Source organism: Ovis aries, chromosome 24 (assembly GCF_016772045.2).
Source record: "Ovis aries strain OAR_USU_Benz2616 breed Rambouillet chromosome 24, ARS-UI_Ramb_v3.0, whole genome shotgun sequence".
Lineage (NCBI taxonomy): Eukaryota > Metazoa > Chordata > Mammalia > Artiodactyla > Bovidae > Ovis > Ovis aries.
In genome coordinates, this window is record NC_056077.1 from 2,612,305 (window position 1) to 2,635,164 (window position 22,860).

At 62.1% G+C, this 22,860-nt stretch overlaps 1 protein-coding gene across 4 annotated transcripts; it reads left to right on the forward strand.

The window, feature by feature from the left end:
- The first annotated feature begins 106 nt into the window (after nt 1-106).
- Nucleotides 107-20,756, forward strand: KCTD5 (potassium channel tetramerization domain containing 5). 4 transcript variants are annotated; one of them, XM_042240042.1, is made up of 7 exons: nt 107-387; nt 9,950-10,058; nt 10,602-10,693; nt 12,248-12,343; nt 14,337-14,462; nt 16,649-16,707; nt 19,234-20,756. In XM_042240042.1, the coding sequence occupies exons 1-6, from the start codon at nt 136-138 to the stop codon at nt 16,691-16,693; spliced, it is 720 nt and encodes a 239-aa protein (XP_042095976.1). In that variant the 5' UTR covers nt 107-135; the 3' UTR covers nt 16,694-16,707; nt 19,234-20,756. The 4 variants fall into 4 exon arrangements, with proteins under 4 accessions (XP_042095976.1, XP_042095977.1, XP_004020769.3 ...); XM_042240043.1 differs by having other exon boundaries at nt 16,649-16,695; XM_004020720.5 differs by lacking the exon at nt 16,649-16,707.
- Nucleotides 20,757-22,860: the final 2,104 nt, after the last annotated feature.

A 22,860-nucleotide genomic window follows, 5' to 3' on the forward strand; every position in this document is an offset into this window, starting at 1 on the left:
GGAACTTCCGCCTCGCGTGACGCCGGGGCGGGCGCTTTACGAAGGCGGACCCGTGGGCGGGACAGAGCTCGGAGGACTGTATTAAAGATCGGACGCTTCCGGTGGCGAGGATCTGTGGCGGGGCTTGCTGGGATCATGGCGGAGAATCACTGCGAGCTGCTGCCGCCGGCCCCGAGCGGCCTCGGGGCGGGGCTGGGGGGCGGCCTGTGCCGGCGCTGCAGCGCGGGGCTCGGCGCCTTGGCCCAGCGTCCCGGCAGCGTGTCCAAGTGGGTCCGGCTCAACGTCGGCGGCACCTACTTCCTCACCACTCGGCAGACGCTGTGCCGGGATCCGAAATCCTTCCTGTACCGTTTGTGCCAGGCCGACCCCGACCTGGACTCGGACAAGGTGAGGGCCGCGCGGGCCAGTCAGGAGGGTTCAGGTCGCCCTGGTCAGCGGCCCGCCGCACGCCCCGTGCCCCACGCTGAGGAGATCCGCCTCGGCTCTGAGCCCCGCGTTCTCCGTCACCAGCTCGACCCAGGTCCGCGACCCCTTTTCTCGGGCCGGGAAAGGAGAGGATGGCACCTTGGCGCCCACCACTCTCCAGGATCCCCTGCCCGTCCGCCTCGGGGTGTCTGTCTGTCTCGCCCTCTCTGCTCCTCTGTGGAGGAGGTTTTCCAGAGCCCAGACTAGTGTGGATCTACTTGCTTTCTTCCCTAGATTCTTTGGCCCCTGGTGCGAACACCTTCTCTTTTCCGTCCCGTGTGCTTACTGGCCCTGGAATCTGAGAGCCCCGGTGTTCTCGGCTTCTCACGTTCCAGAAGCTTGACTTTACGTTGGTGTGGGGGTTTACGCGGCTGGCCTCTCTTTCCCAGTGACTTGCATTTAGAGAGTTGGTGCTCCATGGTTTTCAGCCGCAACACGCACCCACTCAGCACTCCGAGAAAGTGCCGTCCATAGAGTGCTTTTTCAAAAGGAAGGTTGCTCATATTAAGGGATGGCTTAGGAGTGTTAAGGAAGGGCTAGATTGGACATTTTTTTGTCTTCTAAGTAACCTAGTTTTCCTAGTGCCCTCTCCGAGATAGGAATCTCTAGGTTGGTTTGCCGATTCTTTCATCAGATTAAATGCTCCTACAGTTGTGCAGAAACTATTGTGATGACTACATGTACAGGATTTGTGTGCCTGAAGGAGTTGAACAGCGTTGACACTCATAAAAGGCACTTGGAAGAACAAGTTTTTAACCTATATTTTTTCTAGTTCACATGTCTTATTCTAACTTTCCTGTGTCTTTCACTTGAGCCTACATAATTGCACTTGGCTTGGAGCCTTGGCAGCCCAGCGTTTGCCAGACCTAGGCTTCCCAGAAAGATTCAGACCATCTTCAGGATGCAAAGCCTGACCGAGGCCATCCTCTGTGTGGCATGACCTTACGATCGGGAAACAAGAGCTCGAGTTACCACAAAACCACCAGTCGTGGGTAGAAATCAAGAGTTTGGGCTGCCAGCTCTCGGGTTCCACCGCCCCACACATGCCCTCCTCTGCGGCTGCCCAGCTGTTTCCATTGCGCATTTGACCAAGCTCTCTGCTCTCAGAGAATTGACCTCCCAGAAAATGACAGTCATCTCCAGGATAGAAATAGGCTTTTGTTAGTTGTGACTTTCCTTTTATAGTGTTGGGTGTATGTTTTGCTGTTTGAGCAGTAAGCCTTAGTGGTCATTCACTTGCATTTCTACTTGAGCCTTTCTGTTCTGTATACTGAGTCCGTTTTCACGTTGCTCTTGTCCATTGGGTGTTTTTGAGGCAGTGCTGTCTATTCAGCACTGAGACAGTTGATTCAGGGCTGATTAACTATAGTTTGCCTGTTAAGTCAGTTCATCCCTTCATTTTAATCAAGACTACTTAAAAAAATTATACTTTATAGTAGTTTTTTGCAGGGGGTAATTTATCAGAATATAAATTATATCTGTGTTACAGCTGCTCTTTTTCATCTATTTGTAAAGTTGGAATTGAGAACATGCAGCAGATATGGTTCCTGTCTAATGAAACGGTTGATAGTCACTGTGAGCTAGTTTTAGCCGCAGATGTGAGCTTGCCAGAAAGAGTGATGCTAGTTTCTCTACGACTTTACTGCCATGCTTTAGTCATTCACGGTAGGAGTGTTCTGCTTCAAATGAGAAGATGTATAAGGTCCTCATTCTCCTCAGTTTGCTCCCCTTTGGTTCTGATGAAAGAATGTCCCAGAGAGTCACTCCTGGATAACAAAGTCCTGACTGAATAAGGAGTCTGAGGTTGAGGGTGGAAGGAAAGGGCGCATTTGGAAGAGTGGGATGCTAGCAGTTATGTGATGGAAGAGAAAACAGGATGTTGATTCACGTGTAAAAATCTCCAAGCCCTGACCTCATAGTTAAGATTGATGGACGCACACCTCAAAGATATTCACAGGGCTGGACGCACCTACTGGAAGACTTCCTGCTGGGCATATTTCTTGTGTTTATTGAGCACTTGGGCTTGCAGAGTAGTGCTTGGGTCGTGTTTGGGTGGGCAGACTTAATGGGGAGGACTTCCCAGACGTTGAAGGCTGGAATCTTTGAGAAGCCTGATGGGTTTGGAGTTTGCTGGGAGAGTGCCTAGAGCTTGCTATTAAAGACAGAATGTCTGGCAGGACCTCTGTTGGGAAACCCGATGGGAAAGGTGGTGTCAGGATATTTCTCTGGAGGAGTGCTTCGTTCAACAGTGGACAGCCAGGTTGTTAGGGGAACTGGGGGCCAGGCTGTCGCTGGGCCCCACTGCCCACTGTGCCGTCTCGCCTGCTCTTCTGAGCCGGGCCTCTGGCGGCCGTGACGTTCTCTCTGCAGTTAGCCCCAGTGCGAGTTCTCACTTCCTGCTGGTGCTTCCCCAGCAGGGCTGGGGCTGCACCCTTCATTTCGGCCTCTGTTCGTCTGCTGTCCTGGGCCATTTTTCTCTGCCCTCTTCCATCAGGGGCGGGCCAGGTGTAGCACCTCTTCCCAAAAGTGCGGTGTAAATAGCCGGCATGTGACTCACTTGGGCTCGCTCTCTATTCCACGGTTCCTAGCCCAGTGGCATTGTTGAAAACAGGTTTGAGTTTGTTCAGAGTTAAGTCCGTCCCTGCTTCAGTGGGGAGATGCTTTAGGAATTAAAGGGAAACAGGAAATACTAGTTGGTGGTTGGAAGCCACTCAGATTAAATAGGATTTGCAGGGGAGGGGCTTCATTCTCTGCCACCGAGCCAGGTCTGGAGACGACCGCGTTCCTCATCAGCCTTTGCCTTTCAGCAGGGCCCTTGTCCTGGTTTCGGGGCTGCAGGTGCGGGGGCATCAGGTGAGTCTGAGGGGTGGGCCGTCAAGGTGTTCTGATGACATGCTGTATCCCACACAGGTCTTGGCCTGTGCTGACCCCCAGGTGTTGGCTAGAGTTTCAGGATTAGAACGATAGTGAAAGGAGTTTCACAGATAGGGCTAAGTGACGGGGGTGTGGGTGGAAGGACTATCTTTTAAGCCGCTTGGCAGGAGAAGTGGGGATTACTTAGAGTGAAACGGCAGATTATGTTCTGTGTGACTAAGTCAGAGGCGAAAGGCTGTGAGCGTTGTAGCCCCACCGAGAAGGCTGGGGTGCTGGTGTGAGGCAGGAGTGGGGGTCCCCAGGGGCTGTGCGTTTCACCTCACACTTTGCTTGAGTTCCGAGTGCGTCCTCAGCCGTGGCCCCGGGCCTGGCTCAGGCCCCTGGCGGGGGGTGCCCCAGTGCAGAGAGGGGCTCACTCGCTGAGGATGCTGCGGTCATCTCTTCACAAGGCCCCTCGGCCCTGACCAGCCCACGCATCAGAGCAGGGACGTCCTGAGAAAGGGCTTGCTTCTAGGGGAGAGCTGCTTCGGGCCAGCGGACGCGGCCACCAGCCGTCCAAGGGTGGCCGGGAGGAAGTGGTCGTCTGCCGCAGAGCAGTTCCCCTTCCTGCCGACGGCTCAGGCAGCCTTCACTCACTCTTGGCCGGCGGGACAGTGACTGGCCTCGGCTTCCAGCAGCAGTCAGAGAGCTGGGGTCCACCTGCCTGTTTTGCAGATAGAGTTGTAAGAACATAGAGATGCCGGCTCCCAGGGCTTGGCCGTGGCCGCGTTCCCCTGGGGTGGCCGCGTTCCCCTGGGGTGGCCGCGTTCCCCTGGGGTGGCCGCGCTCAGCTGCTTTCCGGAGGTGCCTGAGGACTGCAGTCACTGGGCCGACCATCTTTAAACGCGCTGACTCTGCCTGGTACCCTGGGCACAGTCTGCGCGGCTCTCCCCAGCCTGCAGAACGCCCAGCACATTGTGGTCTAGAGTTGGTGGGCTGCAGGGCGTTGTTCACGGTGGCCCACTTAGACTCAGGCCTGACTTTGACTCCACCCACAACCCAACCTGCCGTGGTGTGGGGCGGTTCCCAGACCTCTCTGAGCCAGAGTCCCAGGGGAGTTTGAGGACCAGGGATGCGGGCATCAGCTCCCCCGCCGATTGCCCACACTGCGTTAGCGCAGGAAATAGAGGTGGCGCTCCCTGGGCTTTCTTTACCTCCACACTTTGTTTTTAGAAAGAATGTCCCAAGAATGCTGTTTTATCGCCCTCGGAACTTGTTTTTTGTTCCCATTTGTCGCTTACACACACTAACTCACGCGTGCAAACCTCATGCCGCTGGCAGGGAGCCCTGGCTGCTGGGCCAGCCCCTTGGTGGGGCGTGGGCACTGGGTCCTGCAGACCTCCTGCAGGCCTCCCAAGCTGCCAGTTCTCAGGATAGGCCCTGGGGGTCCGTTCCCAGCTCTGGGCATTGGGGCTGTGCCACGGGGGAGGGGCACGGGTTCCCTCCTCACAGGGAACGTGATGCCCTCCAGCCCGCAGGGCGCACGCAGCTCCTCTGGGACGGGCTCCTGTCCTCAGGGAGGCTGTGTACCCTGCGTCTCTTATTGGGGTCCATTCTGGGGGGCTCTGGTGTCCTTGGGCTGGGCGTCCAGGTTCCTGGCCGGCTTTGCAAGTCAGGCTCAGCTGTGGCTGGCTCTGGAGCCCCTCTGCCGCTGAATAGACCAAGGCGGGCTTCTCAAAGCAGTAAGGGAGAGGCAGGCAGGACGGGGAGTTGGGCGAGGGTGCAGAGGGTGCAGAGGAGCGGTGTGCTTGCCCTTCAGCCCGGCAAGAAGGGAGGGTGAACTCTGCACCGGCTCCACCAGCAGGACCAGGCTCAGAGGAGAACAGAGGGCACCAGGAGCCAGCAGGGCGGTGCCGTGGGGCCCTCAGGAGCAGCGGGTGCGGTGTGAGCCTGCCGTGGGCATCCTAGCTGCAGTGTCCTGCCTGCCCGCTGTGACTGGCATCCAGGGGACTGGAGACTCTGGGCCTGAGGGGGCCTCGCCTCCAGGCTTTCAGAGCCGCTGGGGAGCTTTGTGTCAGGGACCCTGGGCCCTGTCTGCGGGTGCTTCTCTCCCATGGTTCCTGCCTGTTTCCATCTCAGATTGACCTCCTGGTTGCTCGCCCTCTCCGTCTCTCTCTCCCCTCTCCCCCTTCTCTCTCTCTCCCCTCTCCCTGTCCCCTCTCTCTCCCCCTTCCCCTATCTTTCTCCCCTCTCTCTCTCTCTCTCCCTTCCCCTCTCTCTCCCCCTTCCCTCTCTCTCTTCCTCTCTCTCTCTGTCCCTTCCCCTCTCTCTCTCTCCGCCCCCTCTCTCTCCCTTCCCTCTCTCTCTCCCCCCCCCTCTCTCTCTCCCCCCTCCTCTCTCTCTCCCCCTTCCCTCTCTCTCTCCCCCTTCCCTCTCTCTCTGCCTTCCCTCTCTCTTTTCCTCTCTCTCTCCCCCTCCTCTCTCTCTGTCCCTTCCCCTCTCTTTCTCCGCCCCCCCTCTCCCTTCCCTCTCTCTCCCCTCCTCTCTCTCTCCCCCTCCTCTCTCTCTCCGCCCCCTCTCTCTCCCTTCCCTCTCTCTCTCTCCCCCTCCTCTCTCTCTCTCCCCTCTCCTCTCTGTCTCCCCACCAAGATAAGCAGCATGGCATCTGTAGGGGAATTCTGTGCCGGTGTCCTGTAACTGGACTGTCTGTAGGCAGGGAAGTACCTGAGCAGTCCGGACAGGTGGCTGCCCCCTTGCCTTTGACAGAGGTGTTCATGGCTGGTGGGTCTCCCCACAGCATTCTGCTCACGACTGCCCCGCACCCTGGGTGCCTGGCCCCTGTCTCTGCACACAGTTGATACAGTGTCCGCTCCAAGCGGGCCCGGGTCCTGTGAGCCATCTCTGCTTGTTCAAGAAGCTTGGTGTGATTCCCCACTCCCCCTACCCCCTGGTGGATTGGTTCTAAGAGAAGAACCAGGAGCCTCGTGTGGGGGTCCTGTCACACACCCTGTGGTTTGCTTCTGAGTGAGCATCATTGGAGTCGTGGTTGTACCCTAGATTCTGTTCCTAAGCCACATGCTAGGACTGCGGGGCCCCAGGAGCCCAGGGCCCCACTTCCCTGCCCCGTTCCTGCGTGTGCCGCGGGGGTGCCCCTCCACGGCGCGCAGGGCGGTGTGCGGTCAGGGCCGCCGGCTCTCCCACGCTCGTCAGTGCAGCCGCTGCCCACCCGGGCCTCTGCTCTCCGGCCTCCGTTTCCTCATTTGGAACTGGTGATGTCTCAGGCCTCTTCTAGGTCAGGCACTTGCCAAACCATAGAAAACTAAAGAGAAAAGAGGGCAGAGGTGAAGGTTTTAAGTGACACAGAATCCCTTAAATGGATAATTTCAGAGTGAAATGTCTTTCTGATTATGTTGATGGCACACGTTTGTGCACAGATAACTCCACACTTTTGCGTTCAGGTTTCAGGTGGGGAATCTGGACAGCACACCTTGCATTTAGCTGGGGACACTCAACCCCCTCAACTTCTAGCCTCTGGCCGACAGCCGCGATCGTGTTGTGTTTCCTGGTGTGTCTGCTGCAGTTGGGAAGGTGGCTGAGAGGAGCCGGGTACAGAGAGATGGAAACAGGATTCCTCTGTTTACAGTCTCGCCTGAGGGCCCAGCTTCACCCTCTCCCTGTGGCCCTTTTCCTTTTTATGGCCCTTTGCATGGGCGGCCGCCTGCTCTGACCCATGGTGCTTGCTGGCAGGGCACTCAAGCCTGCCTGGACCATGCGGGCCGGGTACGGGCGGGCGGGCGCGCTGCCTCCTAACCAGCACCAGGGGCTGGGGTGGGGGTGGGTGGCATCTCCCTTCGGGACTCCCCTCCCTGCCTCCCTCCTCTGACTGCAGGTCAGGGGTCCCGTGGGTGCCTGTGGCGTGGGCTTCTCCAGAGGAAGGACCCGGGCAGGGCGTTCCTGGCCATGGCATTGCCTCTGTTGCCCAAGGCCCTGGTTCACTGTTCACTGGGGCCCACTGCTCAGCCCTGGACAGGGCCTGAGAGTGAGCAGTGAGAGACGCCTGCTGGGCGTGGCCTCTGTTAAATATTCACGGGCAAGTTCGGCTGTTCTCTCCTCTGTGCCTTCCGGTGGAGGCACATTTCAAAGCCAGCACTGCGGGAGCAGGCCACGTGCTAGCTCGGCAAGGAGAGGGGATAGTCAATTAAAAACAAGGTTTGTTGGGCAAGCAGTCTTACTTCTGGCTCTTTTACGAAAAAAATTAAAACCTCAAGCCTCACCACTATATGAATGTGACGTAGGCTTGTTACGTAAACTGAGGGCAGGAGAGAGAGCCTCGAGTCTTCCTGCCTGTTGTCCGCCTGGCCAGGCCAGGCACAGGTCATAAGCTCATGCTTGCGGGATCTGGCACCAGGCGGCATTCCCCCGCTGCCGACTAGACAGCACGGAGACCGCCCTCCCTGTCCTGCGGCTCAGGTGAGCCCGAGGCTGCTGCCTCTGGGACAGAGGGGTCTTCTCTCTCTCTGTGCTCTGTGTTTTGATTTATTTCTGCCTTAGGCTGGAAGCCCCAGGGCCACTTACACACAAACAGCGTGAGGGCCCAGGGCCCTGTCGCCCCTCCGGCGCCCCTGCTGCAGCCTAGTCGCGGCCCAGGGCACGGCTGCCCTTGCCGGCGCAGACGCGCTCCAGCAGCGTGGGCTCCAGCATGGGCTCGGTGCTGGGGGCGCGGCTTCTGCAGAGCTCCTGCCTCTGTGCCTCAGGTGAGCGAGTGCAGTCTTCTGGGGGGCGCCTTGTAGCGTGAGCACTGCCCACCCACCCCACCCCCCCGCCGCCACTGCTGCTCCTGAGTGGAGTCTCGACCTTGTTTCTTAAGGAAGCACTTCTGATCAGAACAGGTGCTCGCAGAGAGGCTGGGCCCGAGAGCCATGTGGGGGCCCACGAGGAGGCCGCTGAGAAGACTCCTCAGGTCCTTCCTGGAGAGGTGGGCCCTTCGCTGCCAGGAGTGGCCGCTTCCCTGCAGCGTTGCAGGGTGCCCGGGGCCTGCACTTCCAGGGCCAGGTGGGGGTTCCCTCCCTGGAGGGGGCGCAGGGCTGGCGCGGCAGCCGCTGGACTGAATGTCCCGCCCTCAGCTGGAGACGCTGCAGGGGAGACGCGTAGAGTGTCAGGGCCCCCCCTGAAGCCCACTCTGCTGGCCCCGGCCCCTAGAGGCCAGCTCAGGCAGTGGGTCCTGGGACCCCCGGGAGCTGGCGCATGTGCCCTGAGGGTGGGTGGGTGGGTGCCCAGCTCTGGGCAGCCGTGCTCTGGCGCTGAGGCAGTCGAGATAGAAAACGGTAGAAGTACATGGAAGGCGTGCGTCCTCACGTCCCCTGGTCCATCCCAGAGCTCGCCTTTTCTCCTCATGGACTCGATGGAAAACCCTTGAGGCCTCCAGGTTTACTGAACGAAATTCCGGGGTCTATGCGCACGAGGGAGAAGGGGGCCCTCGCACAGCCCGTTGCCTCACAGTTGAGAGTGGCTCTGGCACCCGCGGGCTCACCACGTCCAGGAGGCTCGGGGGTCCTCCTGCACCCCCTCCTACCGTCAGCGCCCTGACGCTGCGCTGGGGACTCGGCCCGTCAGCTGCCCCTGCGGCCTCCATGGCTCTTGCCTCCGGGACCTCAGCCTCATCCCGGCAGGCACCTGCTGGACAGGGGGCCAGCCCCACGCTTCCTGACTTACGAGTCACCTGCTTGTCTCAGAGGAGTCTTGGGGCCCTTGGCCCGGGTGCAGAGGGAAGGGGGCGCCTGTGAGGGGAGGAGCCGCTGAGTCCCCCATCCTGCCGGCAGCCCTGCTGGACAGCAGCCTGGGCCAGGTCGTACTCAGCAGACTAGAGAGCAGTGGACACTGCTCAGTAAACCGCAGCGGTGTCCTGGAAGAGGGGGTCCGTGGCCTTCTGTGAACCACAGACCGTGCCCTGCTTCTGCACCAAGGGCTGCCACAGGCCTCCACTGGCGCTTTCACGTGTGGGGACCACAGCCTCTCCCGTGCCAGGGCGTGTGTGTCCACCTCCCTCGGCCATGCCAGGATGGTGCTGAGTTGATGCCGAAGGCCCGCCGCGGGCAGCAAGGGAGCAGAAAGACGCTGGCCCTGTCGGTGGGGGGCAGGGCCCACCAGGTACTGAGGGGCGCCTTCTGAAGACAGGCCCTGGGAGGCACCGCCTGTTGGGGAGGCGTCCTCGGTTCCCTGAGCCTGGGACCCCACCCCAGTCCTGCCCAGGGAGGAGCCCCGAAATGAGCAGAGCGGCCATCAGCCGCCGTCCCAGAGAGAGTGTGGGGTCACTAGGGGGCGGGCCTGACTGAGCAAAAGGTGAACCCGCCTCAGGAGTCCTGGGAGCTGAGCAGAGAGGGTCTTGTGCACGGCCCCCCTGCCTGAGTGGCGGTCACCTTGCCGCCACAGAGCCGAGACTCGGCTTCACCTGCAGTGGGGATGGGTCCGGGCCAGCAGCCGCGGTGGCTGAGGCAGGCAGTGCTGCTGGGGTCCCCTGAAGTGCCAGGTGCGCCGAGCGCCGGTTGTGGGCGAGGCCCCTCTGGCCGTGGCCTGGCGGCCAGCTGCAGAAACCACCCTGTTGTCTGGGCTCAGCTGGTCTCGCTCTCTACAGGACGAAACAGGTGCCTACTTAATCGACAGAGACCCCACCTACTTTGGGCCCGTGCTGAACTACCTGAGACATGGGAAGCTGGTCATTAACAAAGACCTGGCAGAGGAAGGTGAGTTGGAGGGGGTGGGGCAGGCGGTGGGGGCCCTCCAGCCCTGGGAGCGGAGCCCCGCTCCTTCCCCAGCTCCTTCCTGAGGAGATGCTCCTCTCAGGCCCAGCCTGCCCGCCAGGGGCTGCGGCTCTCACTCCCTGTCCTTCAGGGAGAGCGGCTCTAACCTCGGGCCCGCTGCTCTCTGGGGGTCCTGGCTGACACTGCCTGGGGCGGGGCCCGCGCCCCTCCCGGGGCCCCCGGGGTCGGCCGCCCTTGGTTTTGCCCGCGTCTGCAGACGCCGGCCATGCTCCGGCTCCCGGCACGGAGCTGGGTGTCCTGAGAGCCCGGGCTCGGCGCCGTTTTGCTTGTTGAGCTGCGCCTGCTCCGTCCTCCTTTCTGGCCCCTCTGGCTCCGGCGACCGCCTGTCTCCGTCTTTCTCTGCAGCATTTGTTTAGTGCATGCGTGGTGTGTTTTGTCTCTTTGTGCACGGGCCTTGGATTCACCGCGGGGCAGAGACAGCGTTTGTTTGATCTGGTGGGACTCAGCTGTTTTCCTTGACCCTAGGGGTACTGGAGGAAGCGGAGTTTTACAACATCACCTCACTAATAAAGCTCGTCAAGGACAAAATCAGAGAGCGAGACAGCAAAACATCACAGGTGAGATGGGTGACTGGCACCAGAACCCTTCCGAGACCTGCTTGGCTACGGGCCTCGCTCCCTTCTTCCGGCTGACCAGTTCCTCTGGAGCTGTCCTGGTGCCCTGCCTTGCCCTCTGGGCGCCTCTCGCAGTGCCTGCCAGCTTGGTGCCCTGGCTGGCGAGGAGGGGTGGAGGACGAGCGAGAGGCCTCCGTGGGCCTGTGTGTGTGGCCGTCTCAGGGTGGGTGTTGCAGGCAGAGCTCTGCAAGTGCAAAGGTCCTGTGGTAGCCAGCTCCTTGGCCCATTTGGAAGGCTGGTGGGGAGCCTGGGGGAGCCGGCGTTGGGCTGGTGCTGACGGGGACGGGGGTGGGGGTGTAGGCAGAGTGGGCTTGGCTCTGATCAGGAAGGAAGGGCTCAGTGGACAGCTCTTGATGCTGACCCCATCCCAAGGGCATGGAGTCCACGTGGGACCTGTCTGTACCTGGCCACGGTCAGTGGTGCTGGAGCTGGCGTGGGCACTCCGCTGCCTGTTGGGCTAGTGCGTTTGGAGGCAGCTGTCTGGCACCTTCCCCGAGGCAGGCTCCTGAGGGTCTCGGCAGTGGTCCTGTCATGGTGCCAGGCTGTGCAGTGGCTGCAGAGTGCGGCCCCTGCCCGGGCCCCCACCCGGGGCCGCTGTGCACGCTTTCCCTGAGAGCCAGTATTCCTGACTCAGCATCTCTGCCCTCTTATCGCCCTGCCACTGCCTCCCGAGCCAGGCTTCCCCCCGGGGGCCTGCAGGCCCAGAGCTGGCACTCTCAGCCTCTCTGAAGAGCTTGCTGACCATCGGCTGCTCCAGGTGTCTGGTCAGGGACCGGGGGAAGGCAGGTGATGCTGCCACAGACCCCACCATCATCTCTGGCCAGTGTGCGGCCTTCCTCCCCGCTGCCAGCCCCCTCAGAGACAAAGCCTGGGACTGGGCCGGCCCAGCCCTCTGTACTCGTGTTGTCGCACCCCCAACCCCATGGGGACGTGGGCGAGGCCCCCACAGGCGGGGCAGCGCTCAGCACCCTCCATGTGTCCCGGGTGAAGGCTCTTGGGCTGTGTGGGGACCGGAGCACTGAGGCTGTGACCCCGTCCCTGGGGCGGCATTAGGGCAGAGCTCTGGCCGCGCGGCCCAGACTGGGAGCGGAGCTGGGTGGAGTTTGGGGTGGGGGTGCGCAGCTGGGAAGGCCCACGGGCTCCTGTCCGAGCAGCGTGCTTGGCTGAGCGCTGTCTTCCGGGGGCAGGGCCCAGGCCGGTCCTGCCTGGCGCTGCCACTGGGGTCAGACGCTTGATAAGGCTCCCCAGGGCGCAGGCGGGGCTGTCCTCCTGCGTTCCCATCCAGCCACAGGTGCTCTCGGGTTTCAGGAACGTGACTCATTTTATTTTGCGATTTAGAAATAGAAATAGTTTTGGAGGCGGGTGGGGAGGCAGCAGACAGTAGCTGCTGCAGCATGCTTGTTGTGCTTCGGGGTTCCTGTGGGCGTCACGGCCTGGGCTGAGAGGTGGGAGGGACGGGGGCCCCGGGCGGCAACGTGCCTGTGTCTGCTCTCGCAGGCGCCGGTGAAGCACGTGTACCGTGTCCTGCAGTGTCAAGAGGAGGAGCTCACGCAGATGGTCTCCACCATGTCCGACGGCTGGAAGTTCGAGCAGGTAAAGGCCTCTGAGCCCGCAGGGCGGTGAAGCTCCTCATTACCAAGGCCCTGCCCGGTGCTCAGGGCAGCTGGCCCCAGGGACCAGTAATGAGGTGTCGGGGGCTGCGGTTCCTGGAAGCTTGGTCCCCAGAGTGTCCCGCGCGCCTCTCACTAGCAGCAGCCTGTGCCAGCCCAGGCTGGATCGTCATGGGAGCGGGGCTGGGGGTGGCAGGAGTTGGTCTCAGGGTCCCACGGCCCAGTCTTCGCTCCGCAGTTCTCTTTCCTCGTCCGGTCGCTGCTTTGTGGTGCGACTGTTCCCTGCGCTTCTCTCTGGCATCTCTACATGTGTGCATGTGTTTGTGTGTGTATACGTGTACACGTGTGTCCTTGAGTGTATACGTGGGTGTGGTTCTCTGTGTGTACGTGGGTGTGGTTGTGTATGTACCTGTATGTGTACGTATGTACATCTGTGTCCTTGTGTGTATAAACGCATGTGCATGTGTTTTTGTGTGTCCGTGTGTATATATGTGTATGTGCTGTGCTTGTGTGTGTGTGATTGTGTGTGTGCCCGTGTGTATCTATGTGCATGTGTGTACCTGTGTGTGTATGTGTGAATATCTGTGTGTGTGCAGTGTGTGTGTCCGTCCTTGTGTGTAAAGATGTGTGTGTGCATGTGTGTATCTGTGTGTGTATCTCTGTGTGTGTGTGTGTATCTGTGTGTATGTTTGTGTGTGTGTGTCCCCGTCCTTGTGTATATAGGGGTGTGTGTATCTGTGTGTGTGTATATCTGTGTGTGTGTGTCCGTCCTTGTGTATAAAGGTGTATGTGTGTATCTGTGTGTGTGTGTCCTCGTCCTTGTGTATATAGGGGTCTGTGTGTGTCTCTGTGTGTGTGTCCTCCACCCCCCCATCCCCTGGCCTGTGTCCACCCCAGCCCCCCAGGCTGTTGGTGCTGCTGTAGGCTGGAGGGCTGCCCGGTAGGCTCCTGCTCCGTCCTGCCCGTGACTGAGCAGCGCTGCTGACTCTGGCCCGACCCAGCTGCTTGCTTCCTCAGCAGTGCCCCGGCGAGGACCCCAGGGAGAAGGGATGAGAGCTGAGTCTCTTCCTCCCGCCCACCTGCCGCCCCGTCCAGGGTGCGCTGACGGTCCCGCAGGCACACTGCCCCTCGCCCCAGGGGCCTGCAGCCCGTTACCTGGGGGCCTCTGCCCACGGCCAGGGTGTCCTGTGAGTGGGCAGTGCCCCCACAAGCTCAGTGTCCCTATGCCTGTGTCTCAGGCTGAGACTCTGAGGTTTGACCTCACAACCCCATGACCCCGCTGGCCCCTCTGGCTCCTCAGAGTGTCCCCTGGAGCAGACTACCCAGGGGAGAAATTAAAGGGCTCCTGGCATCTCCTGGTTAAGGCCACCCCTTTCGGGGGTGTTTTGAAATAATCACACTATTCTTGGTGCCCCCTGTGAATCGTCACGAAAGGTGCTGGCTCGGTCCTCCTCAGCCACTCCTTGGTCAGCAGCCCCGGCGTGAGGAAGCCCCCGTCCTGGCTCCCCCAGGGGGCTTGCCCTCGAGTGTGCTCACACATGTGCGCTCTGGCCCACGCTCGCGGGCAGGGCAGAGCCCTGTGGCCCCTCCTGCTCCTGGGCCCGGCCCCGAGGGGTCCCCCAGCGCCCTGCTTGCTCACTGCCAGCTCCAACGCCACACTCCCCTCCCTGGTCACTGCTCATCCCCTGTGGGCCCAGCCAGGACCCCCAAGAGGAGCTGGATACGCAGCACAGGAGGCCCGTCCTGCATGGCTGTGTGTGTGTGTGTGTGTGTGTGTGCACGCACGGGCATGCATCTGAGCCTAAGCCCAGGTGTCTGGAGACTGTATTTTCAGTAAGTTCATAGAAAGTCTCCCGACTGAACCCTGTCCCTAGCTTCTTCGGCTGGGTGTCTCCAAAGGCTTCCCTCCCGGTGGGCTGGTCCTACGCTGGGGGGGCGGCTCTCAACCCATGTCCCACTGGCCCTCTCTCCCTCAGCTGGTCAGCATCGGCTCCTCCTACAACTATGGCAGCGAGGACCAGGCCGAGTTCCTGTGTGTGGTCTCCAAGGAGCTGCACAACTCGCCACACGGCCCGGCCAGCGAGCCGAGCGAGAAGGCCAAGGTGGGTGCACCGTGCCCGCCGCCTGCCGGGCTGGCTCGCTCCTTCCCGCGTCACCGCTCACCGTCGTCCCTGCGCTGTGGCCTCGCGGGCTTCGCAGCCACTGGCTCACCCTGTGCGTCTGCTCTGTCGTCCCTCATTTTCCCCGGGCGTGTCGGAAGCGAAAGTCGGGAACAGAGAGCGCAGACGCCCCTGGGCCATGGGGCATGGGGTCGCTGGACACCCAGGCCCGCACCCTCACCGCCCCTGCCCTCAGGCCTGCTCCTGAAAGTGCTCTCCTTGGTGGGGGCTGCACTTCTCTGTGATGTTTTCCTGGGGACGCGGTGTTGGGGCTGGAGGGCAGGGCCTCCATCGCTGGTGTGGGGGTAGACGGAGCAGATCTGGTGGGTGTCTGATTCTTCGACTCCACAGAGTGCAGTCTCGGCCCAGCACCAGCCCCTCCCTGTGGGCCATCGGGCACTTCTCCGCAGAGCAGCTCAAGCACGGCCAGGGTGAAAACGGGCAAGGAGTGGTTGCTACCCTTGCCCAGAGGTCACAGGTTCTAAGGGCATGTCTTCTGGGCTCATCCCTGGGTCAGGACTCCAGATATGTCTGTCCATGCAGAGTCCAGCATCGTTATGGGCAGGACTTCCAAACCTATGGGCCAAGCGGTGCCTGGACGACCCTGCAGCCGGCGTGGGGGGCCTGGGGCTCCGTGGCAGCCAGCCCGTGAGGCCAGGCCCGCAGACGGCCCTGGGGGAGGCTCAGGTGGCCGTCAGAGGTGATCTGAGGGAGTGTGGGAAAGGCCCGAGTCAGGAGGGCTTTACCTGATGACATTAAACTGGGGCTCCCTGGCCTTCCCCACACGCTTGCCCAGGGGCACCCCGTCTGCTCCAGGCCTAGAACTGTTGCCGTGAGCCTTTCAGGGCCTTCCTTGGAGGCGTAGGCTCGGGACGGACTGCAGGGTCAGTGCCCCCACAGTCCGTAAACGGCCGTCCCCCCCTCCTCCAGGGCTGCAGGCACCTCCTCTCCAGGGCTCCACCGGTGAGGTAGAGGTGAGGGGTCCGGAGGTGAGGGAGCTGGTGCCTTGCCTGGAGTGGGGCTCCAGGGGCTCAGAGTCGGCCCACCTCCCGGAGCCCCAGCCTCCAAAGGAGCCTCGTCTCCCTGAGCATTTGCAGGGCTGTTTGTAAGTTGTCTATTTTTAGCAGTTTTCATTTCTGAACTTGAAAAGTTTGCGTAGCCGAGCTCCCCAGGCAACCACCCGGCTCATCTCCCTCAGGTGCTTTTCAGCTGCGGGAGGACCCGTCTGTGCCGCCAGAGCGCCGGGCGTGACCCCAGATCCCTTTGCCAGTGGAAGCGCGGCCCTGTTTCTCTCTCCAGAAATACCTGGTCCTGGAGTGTGGTCACCACAGCAGCTTCTAAACGGGGGCGGTAGCAGAGGGGGCCTTGGAGCTGTGGGAAGCCGTGGGCGCCAGGTGGGGTGTCATTGGGGGAGCCTGTGCGCGGCCTGGGGGGAGCAGTGCCGTGAGCTCCAAGGGCCCCATCACGGTGGCCCCTCCCTGGGCCGAGGCTGGGGCCGGCCTCCCCCACAAACGCGTCTCGGGGGAGGTGACCCGAGAGAGTGGGGGCGGGGCAGCAGGACAAGGGGCCCAGGCGCCCAGGTCAGGCACACGGTGCATGGGAAACTCGGAGCGGATGTGGGGCAGAGGCCAGAAAGTGGGCCCACTGGAGTTCACACAGAGGTGCCCCTTGGGCCGCGGGGCTCTGCGCCGAGGGATGCACCCCAACCTGTGTTCAGCCAGTCTATGGGGCTTGGTTAGGTAGACATGATTGATCCACGGATCAGTGATCGATCACCCATGTGCCTGATTGCAGCCTCCAGCCCCCCGGCCAACTGACCCCACCCCCATCACGCAGTCAGACTCTGGTATGTCCTGGAGGTCATGGCCTCCCAGGAGCTGAGGGTAACGGCCAGGCTCTGGGCCCGGCACAGTGCTTCGCAACGCGGAGGAAAGGAGAACTCTGCAGCCTCAGGGACCCAGGGACGGCTCGCTCCGCCATGGCCAGCACGGCTGCTCTAAGGAGTCTGGCCCGTCTGGGTGGGCTCCCCTGCCCGCACTGAAGGGTGGGCGCCCCCCGCCCCCCACCCTGCCTGCACTGACGCGCCCTCTCTTCTTCTCCTCCCTGCCGCCCGCCACGTGCCGAGCCAGAGTGACGACGAGGACACGGGTCCCGGTGACAGTGACTCAGATTAAGTGTAAATGTCACGGTGAGCCTGCCGCCCTCGAAACTGACCACGCGCCTTTGCCTCCTCGAGCCCTGCCTCCCCCGCCGCGTCTGCCCCGCGCCTGTAGTTGACAGAGGCCCTTCTGTGCTCAGTCCCCGCGCCGACCTGCCCGGGAGCGGGGCTGTCTGTCCCCCGGAGGATGCCCGCGTCGGGGTGAGACCTTGGCCAGGGCCCCCAGGCACTGTGTGTATCTGCCTGGGGGTGCAGCTGGGCCTCGGCCTGTGCCTCCTAGGGACATGCAGCCCCAGCCTCACGATATCCCCACCCTGTCCCAGCCACCCCCTGGCTCAGGGCTGAGGAGTTGGTCTTGGGGCCTCGGAGGGTGGGCCCTGACGCCTTGCTCCCCGTGCCTCATGGGGCTTGCTGGTGGACGGGTCTGTGCCGACCCTCCAGTTGGCCATGTTGGGAGACCCCAGGGTGCCCCTCAGCCCCGATGCTCATCAGGCCCCTGCTGCCGCCCGGCCAGAACCCGGTGAGCAGGGAGCGCCAGGCCTGCCCCCTCACGTGGCCAGCGGAGGTGGAGCTCCAAGGGGCCGGGGGCCGGCGTCACCTGGGTCCCCCCAGCCTTGAGGTCTGGTCTGGGGGCACGGGCCAGGAATGGCTTCTCTGTTGTTAGTGGTGGTTTTTCTGGTGGTCGTACGAGTACATGATATCCTCGGTGTGCCTCTTGACCCGGAGTTCGTGCGGTGTCTGCCGCCTGGCCCTTTTAGCAAAGTCTGCAGGGCCTGGTCTGGGCTGGTGCAGCGCGGGCTCCAGCTGTCGTTTTAAACTTTGCAGCAGCCATGTGGACCAAGAAAAGGGACACAGGGAACAGGTGCGACGAGCGTCGGCTGTGACGGTCGTGACACTCGTTACACCGAGGGATCACCGCAGGGCCTCACTTCCCTCTTCTCAGCCTGGAGTCAGGCATGCAGTTTGCGGGTGGGGCTCGTCTCAGCCTGGAGTGACCGCCCCTTCGGGCTCACTGCAGTGGGGGTGCAGGAGCGCAGAGGAGCCAGCCTCCCGGAGGAGGGCGGAGGTTCTTTCAGCACTACCCCAGTTACAGCTGTCGCGTGTGCTGGCGGAGGCCCTGACTCCGGGCGTGGACCGCTGTGGGGTGCTGCCCCGGCCCTTTGAGGGCCTTGCTGCGTGCCGGGCTCGGCCTGCTCCATTCCTGCGAGCTGCCTTAGGCCTTCTCACCAGCAGGCCGCTCCCTCCTGCATGGACCCTCACTCCCAGCCCACTCGACCTTCCCACGTCTCAGTCCTGTGCGCTCAGACGCCCGCCGCCATGCTGGAATCTACGGAGTGGGCGGCTCGTGGCCCCCCAGACTCCAGCTTTTCCTGCAGACTGCCATGGGGCCAGGGTCGCAGGCCCTCCTGAGATAGCCCCGGGTCTTGTCCTCAGGCCACGTCCCTGTCCAGGCCTTTCCCAGTGAGCAGGCGAGTCCAACTTGGGGGCCTGCCCCATCCAGCCTGAGGAGGGGCCCTCAGCCCATCGCGCCCCCAGCCTGGTGGAAGGTGCACCTCCTGGGTGGCTGGTGGTGGGAGGGCGGCCTGGAGGCCCAGAACTGTCGGACACCACAGCAAGCGGCAGCTGTCGGGGTGGGCTGAACAGCTTGAACTTCTCCTGAGTCACTAGAACACGCCTGCGGGACGTGATAGGCTAGCCACCTGGCTCTGGGCAGCTGTGCTGGTGGGGAGCCGCTGGCCCCGAGACAGCAGTCTGCCCATGCCCGAAGGGCCTCGACTGACTGGCCTCCGTGTGCGCTCGCCCTCCCAGGCACGGCCCAAGCTCGGGGGATCCAGGGCTCAGCACCTCTTCTCAGGGCCGTATCTCTCTCAGCTCTGAAACTCAAGTGGAAAATGCCCCTAGGAGACCTCTTTCGCTACCAGTGAGGTCACAGGGAAGGTCATCTTACTGCTCTGGCCTGGGCTGGGTTGGCCTGGCTGAACAGTGGCCTTCCTATCCTGGTACCTGTGGTCAGGAGTGTGTCCCAGACTCCTGTCTGGTTACAAGGAGGGAGCTGGCCCCCCAGGCTGAGGGTCTGGTTACAGAAGACAAGACTCAGCCAGGCAGTGTGTGGACGAGGGGGTGACAGGGCAGGCCTGGGGGGCCAGGTGGAGGGGTGTGGTTTGCAGTGGGGCATGGAAGGAAAAAGAGGGCCGGTTGGGTGGGGGCCCTGGCCGCACACCTGTGTCTTCCACCTGGACCAAGCTGGGGTGGAGAGAAAATCAAGGTTTGGGGCCAGTTAACCCCCAGGTGGGCTCTGGCACCCTTGGGAGGCCATTGAGGGAGATGCGGCTGGGGTCCTCTGGGCCTCGGTGAGGAGCTGTCCCCCGGGGCTGCGCTGGTGAGTCTCAGGCGGCCCGAGAGGCGCCGTGGGGACAGGCCTGCGACTGCCTCGAGCGCGGTCACTTGGTGGTTTCCCGCAGCCTCCATGGGTCCATTGCTTCCCGGGCCGCGGCCCGCAACGCTGCCTTTCTGTTCACGACCTGAGTCCTCACTGTCTGTCTTTGGCATTTTCAGATTTTGCAAGAAAGGGGTTCGAGGATGTGAGGAACACACTGTCGAAGCTGAAGAGACGTTTTACCTTTTCCCAAGACGCAATGATCCGCCACGTCGAGGGAGCTTGGCCGTGAGAAGAAACCTGCTTTTGACAATTTCTCTAGAGATCTGGGTGTGAATGCTTTTTCTGCCTCTGAGGTGGGTGGTGAGAGACGGGACCAGCTGTCCGAAGCCGGGCATCGCTGCTCGCAGGCGGCTCCTGCTGGGCGGGCATCTCTGCGGGGACCTCCGCTCAGTTTCCCAAGTGCTGCCCGGGCCCGAGGCAGGGCTCCTGACTGGCCCTTATATCACCGAAGACCATTTCAAGGACCGTGTTCTTGGTGCTACATGAACAGTCTGTAACGGAGCCTGGGCCTCACTGGTAGGAGGTGGGCACAGTGCCCCGGGCTCTGGGTGCCCTCTGGCCACCCTGGTCCTTGGGGCAGGGGGTCTGCTGTGCCTCCCAGACGTGACGGCTTGGTGGTCTCTCCCGGCCTCCGCGTGTTCACTACTTCCTGGGCCTGACCTGGCCGGGCTGACCCAGGCTTCTCCGTTTGTAGTTTCCAGACAAGAGACCGTGGCGTCCTTTCTTTCCCGGTGTGGACAGACTCCCAGCGCGTTCACTTCCTAGAGACGCCTGAAAGCGCTGCTGCCTTTTGGGCGGACCTGTCCCATCACTTAAAGGGTGGGACAAGTTTGCCTCCTCTGGCCCGCCCGGGGGCGTGGGGGCAGCCAGCGCCCCGCAGTGCCTTGCTCTCGCCTAGGCTGGAGGGGGGGCGGGAGGACTGTCCACGGGCTCCCGGAGCTGAGACTCCAGGCCACGCTGGAGGTCGGGTGTTGACAGCGCACACGGACAGCCTCTGCCGGCGTGCGCTCACGTAACTATGCAGTTCTCTGACATTTCTGGGGCGCTGGGGAGGAGCCTGCACGGCCAGCCCCCGCCTGATGCTGGAGCTGCCGGATTGGATTCCTTTGAGGACGGCTGTCCGCACGCTTTGAGAGCTGACCTTCCCCAGCGGGTCGGGGACCTGTGACCCCCATCCCGTCCGGGTGCCGATCTGCCTGGCTCCAGACGCTACCGGAGGCTTCTCGCCTGCCCCTCTTCTCCTTTGCCAATATTACCTGATGAACCAAGTTCTCCAGCACTAGGACTTACCTCCTTTTGTAAGGTCTGTTGTGCGTGGTTCAGCGTTTTTGGCTTCACACCGACCTTTCCATAGGGCACACTCGGCCCCGAGACCCGCCCTCCCCTTGGAGCCTCGGGGATACCGTGGGGCGCTGCTGACTGCTTCGCGTCGTTTGATTTGTGACCTTGACATAATAGATAGGCTTGTGGTTTGTTTGTTTTTTTAATTTAAAGATATTAAAACTTAATTCACTAAAATTTATTCTAAGGGGATATTTATACTTTTGTACTTTTTTAGGTATCCGTATTTTATCAGCTTACAGTTTAATGCCTAAGTTTCCCCTGAAAATAGCAAATAAAATTGTGTATTTATGACTGAGCAGAACAGCTGTTAGTGTCTTAAAGCGCACGGAAGAGCTGCTGCCGCGGAAGCACCACCTTGGGCTCATGGCAGCTCCGCTGGCTGCCTGGGTCCCTGTCCAGTCCGACTCCCGCCCCCGCGGCCAGGCCAGCCCCCGCCACCTCACCTGGTTCTTTTGGAATCGTTTAAAAAGTGCCTATGCCATACTGCGTCAAGCGTGTGCTGGAAGCACCAGCTTCAGAGACATTTCCCTGAAGTCCCCTGGGTGCCCCCCCAACAGCCTCTCCAGCTCCCCCTGGTGGTGGCTCCTCAGGCTTTGGGGCAGTTCCCTGGACAGCCGCCCCGGCTGGGCTAGGACGTCTGTGACCCTGCGAGGCTGGTCTCACCAGCTGATCTGTTGTGTTTCCAGCGCCCGCTTGGCTCAAGTGGGAATTCCCTGTCAGGGGTGGGAGTGGGGCTCCAGGCGTGCCCTGTACAGCGGGGCACATGGGGAGGACTTCAGATTCTCCAAGGAGTTTGCTTTCTGCAAGGACTAAACCTGGCATCTCCCAGCTCCCTGAGGTCAAGAGCAACGCTGGACCTGCCTCCAGGCCCCTCTGCCCGACGGGCGCTTGGAGACGCCGCAGAGCAGCTGGTCTCGCAGCTCATGCCCGTCTCCTGTCTGAGCACAGGGCCAAGAGGAGATGGCGGTCCAGTCCGGGGCCTGTGGTCGGAGGCCCCTGTGCTGGGTCCTCAGGACGGGGTGGGGCAGTTGGGGGCACACTGCCACCCACACTTTACAGCTGTGAGCTCACTGTGAACGGCGTCAATAAAGTCTCTTCCCCTCCCACCTCCTTGAGTGTCTGCCTGGGTCTGGGTGGGGCCGGTGTTTGGGAGCCCAGGTCATGGGGGACCTGCCCTGGAGTCGCATGCTGGCCACCCCCTGGGGCCCACCCAGGACCGCAGTCTCGCCCTCCCAGCCTGGTGGGGGGGGGGGGGGCGGTACCTGGGGTGCTCAGCTGTCCTGACATCTGTGCCCCTCCTCCCCTAGAACCACTGGACCCGGAGCAGACCCCTGCCCTGTGGCAGAGGCAGGAGGCTGGTGGCATGAGGGAGACCCCAGGGCATCCAGAAAGCTGGGATAGCAGGCAGGGGGAGGCGAAAACGGGGTGGCAGGACACCCAAGGGGAGCCTGGTGCTCCCTGATCCCCACGTGGCCCCCCCCCGCCCCGGCCTCTTTCCACGGAGCTGGCAGGTGGGCCGCCCTACCTTCTTCTGACCCCACCATGGCAGGACCTGGAGTCTACTCCCCCGGGCAGGGTGGCCTCTCCATGGCGCCAGGACCCAGGCTAGCCCCTGCTCCCAGCCCCTGGGGCTGTACTCAGGACGCCCACAGCCCTGCCTTCCCACCGCCTCCCCGTCAGGCCTCGTTGCACCTGCTGCCCCACCCCACTTCCCCCGAGGCCTCGGAGCCCATGTCTGCTCTGGAGAAGGAGCTCGCAGACGGCCCACTCCCCGGGGCCATCGGGTAGCACTCCCTGCCCGCCAGAAGCACGCCTGGGCAGAGCGGAGCGGACGGGAACGCGGTGTTTGTTCCTGCCTCCGTCCCCAGGGTCGGGCCGCAGCAGGTGCCTGCTAAGTGCTCACTGGTTCGCTCCGTAAACAGCCAGGCCTGCGTTCCCCCAGCACCGGCCAGGCCAGCTGGGCCCACGCACACGCTTGCATGTGTGTCCCTCTGTGTGTGGGTGTGCACGTGTGTGCGTGTGCACGTGAATGGGAACTGGTGTGTGTGTCTGCATGGGTGCACGTGTGTTGTGTGGGCATATGTGTGCAGCATGCAAGGCCCAGGACTCTCGTCCACTCATGTTCACTGAGCAGGGCAAGAAGCCGCTGCCTTTCGGGAATCGGCCAACACCGGGGAGTGGACTGGCTGGCTGCAGGCCTGCAGTGGACACACAGGCCAGGCGGAGAACCCGGGGCGGCCTCTGGGGACAGCCTCACCATCGTGGCCGTGAAGGGCTCGGAGCGAGCTGCGGGCCTCAGCTCTGCGCCTGCTGGATTCCTGGGCCGGGAGGGAGTGGGATGGGGTGGCTGGTGGGACAAGGGGCGGGAGGGGCAGCAGAACTGGGGCCAGGGGGCTGTG

Coding starts and splice junctions, on each gene's coding strand:
- KCTD5 (XM_042240042.1), top strand. CDS start 136: ATGGCGGAGAATCACTGCGAGCTGCTGCCGCCGGCCCCGAGCGGCCTC. Junction 388..9,949: donor CCGACCTGGACTCGGACAAG/GTGAGGGCCGCG, acceptor CGCTCTCTACAG/GACGAAACAGGTGCCTACTT. Junction 12,344..14,336: donor ACGGCTGGAAGTTCGAGCAG/GTAAAGGCCTCT, acceptor TCTCTCCCTCAG/CTGGTCAGCATCGGCTCCTC.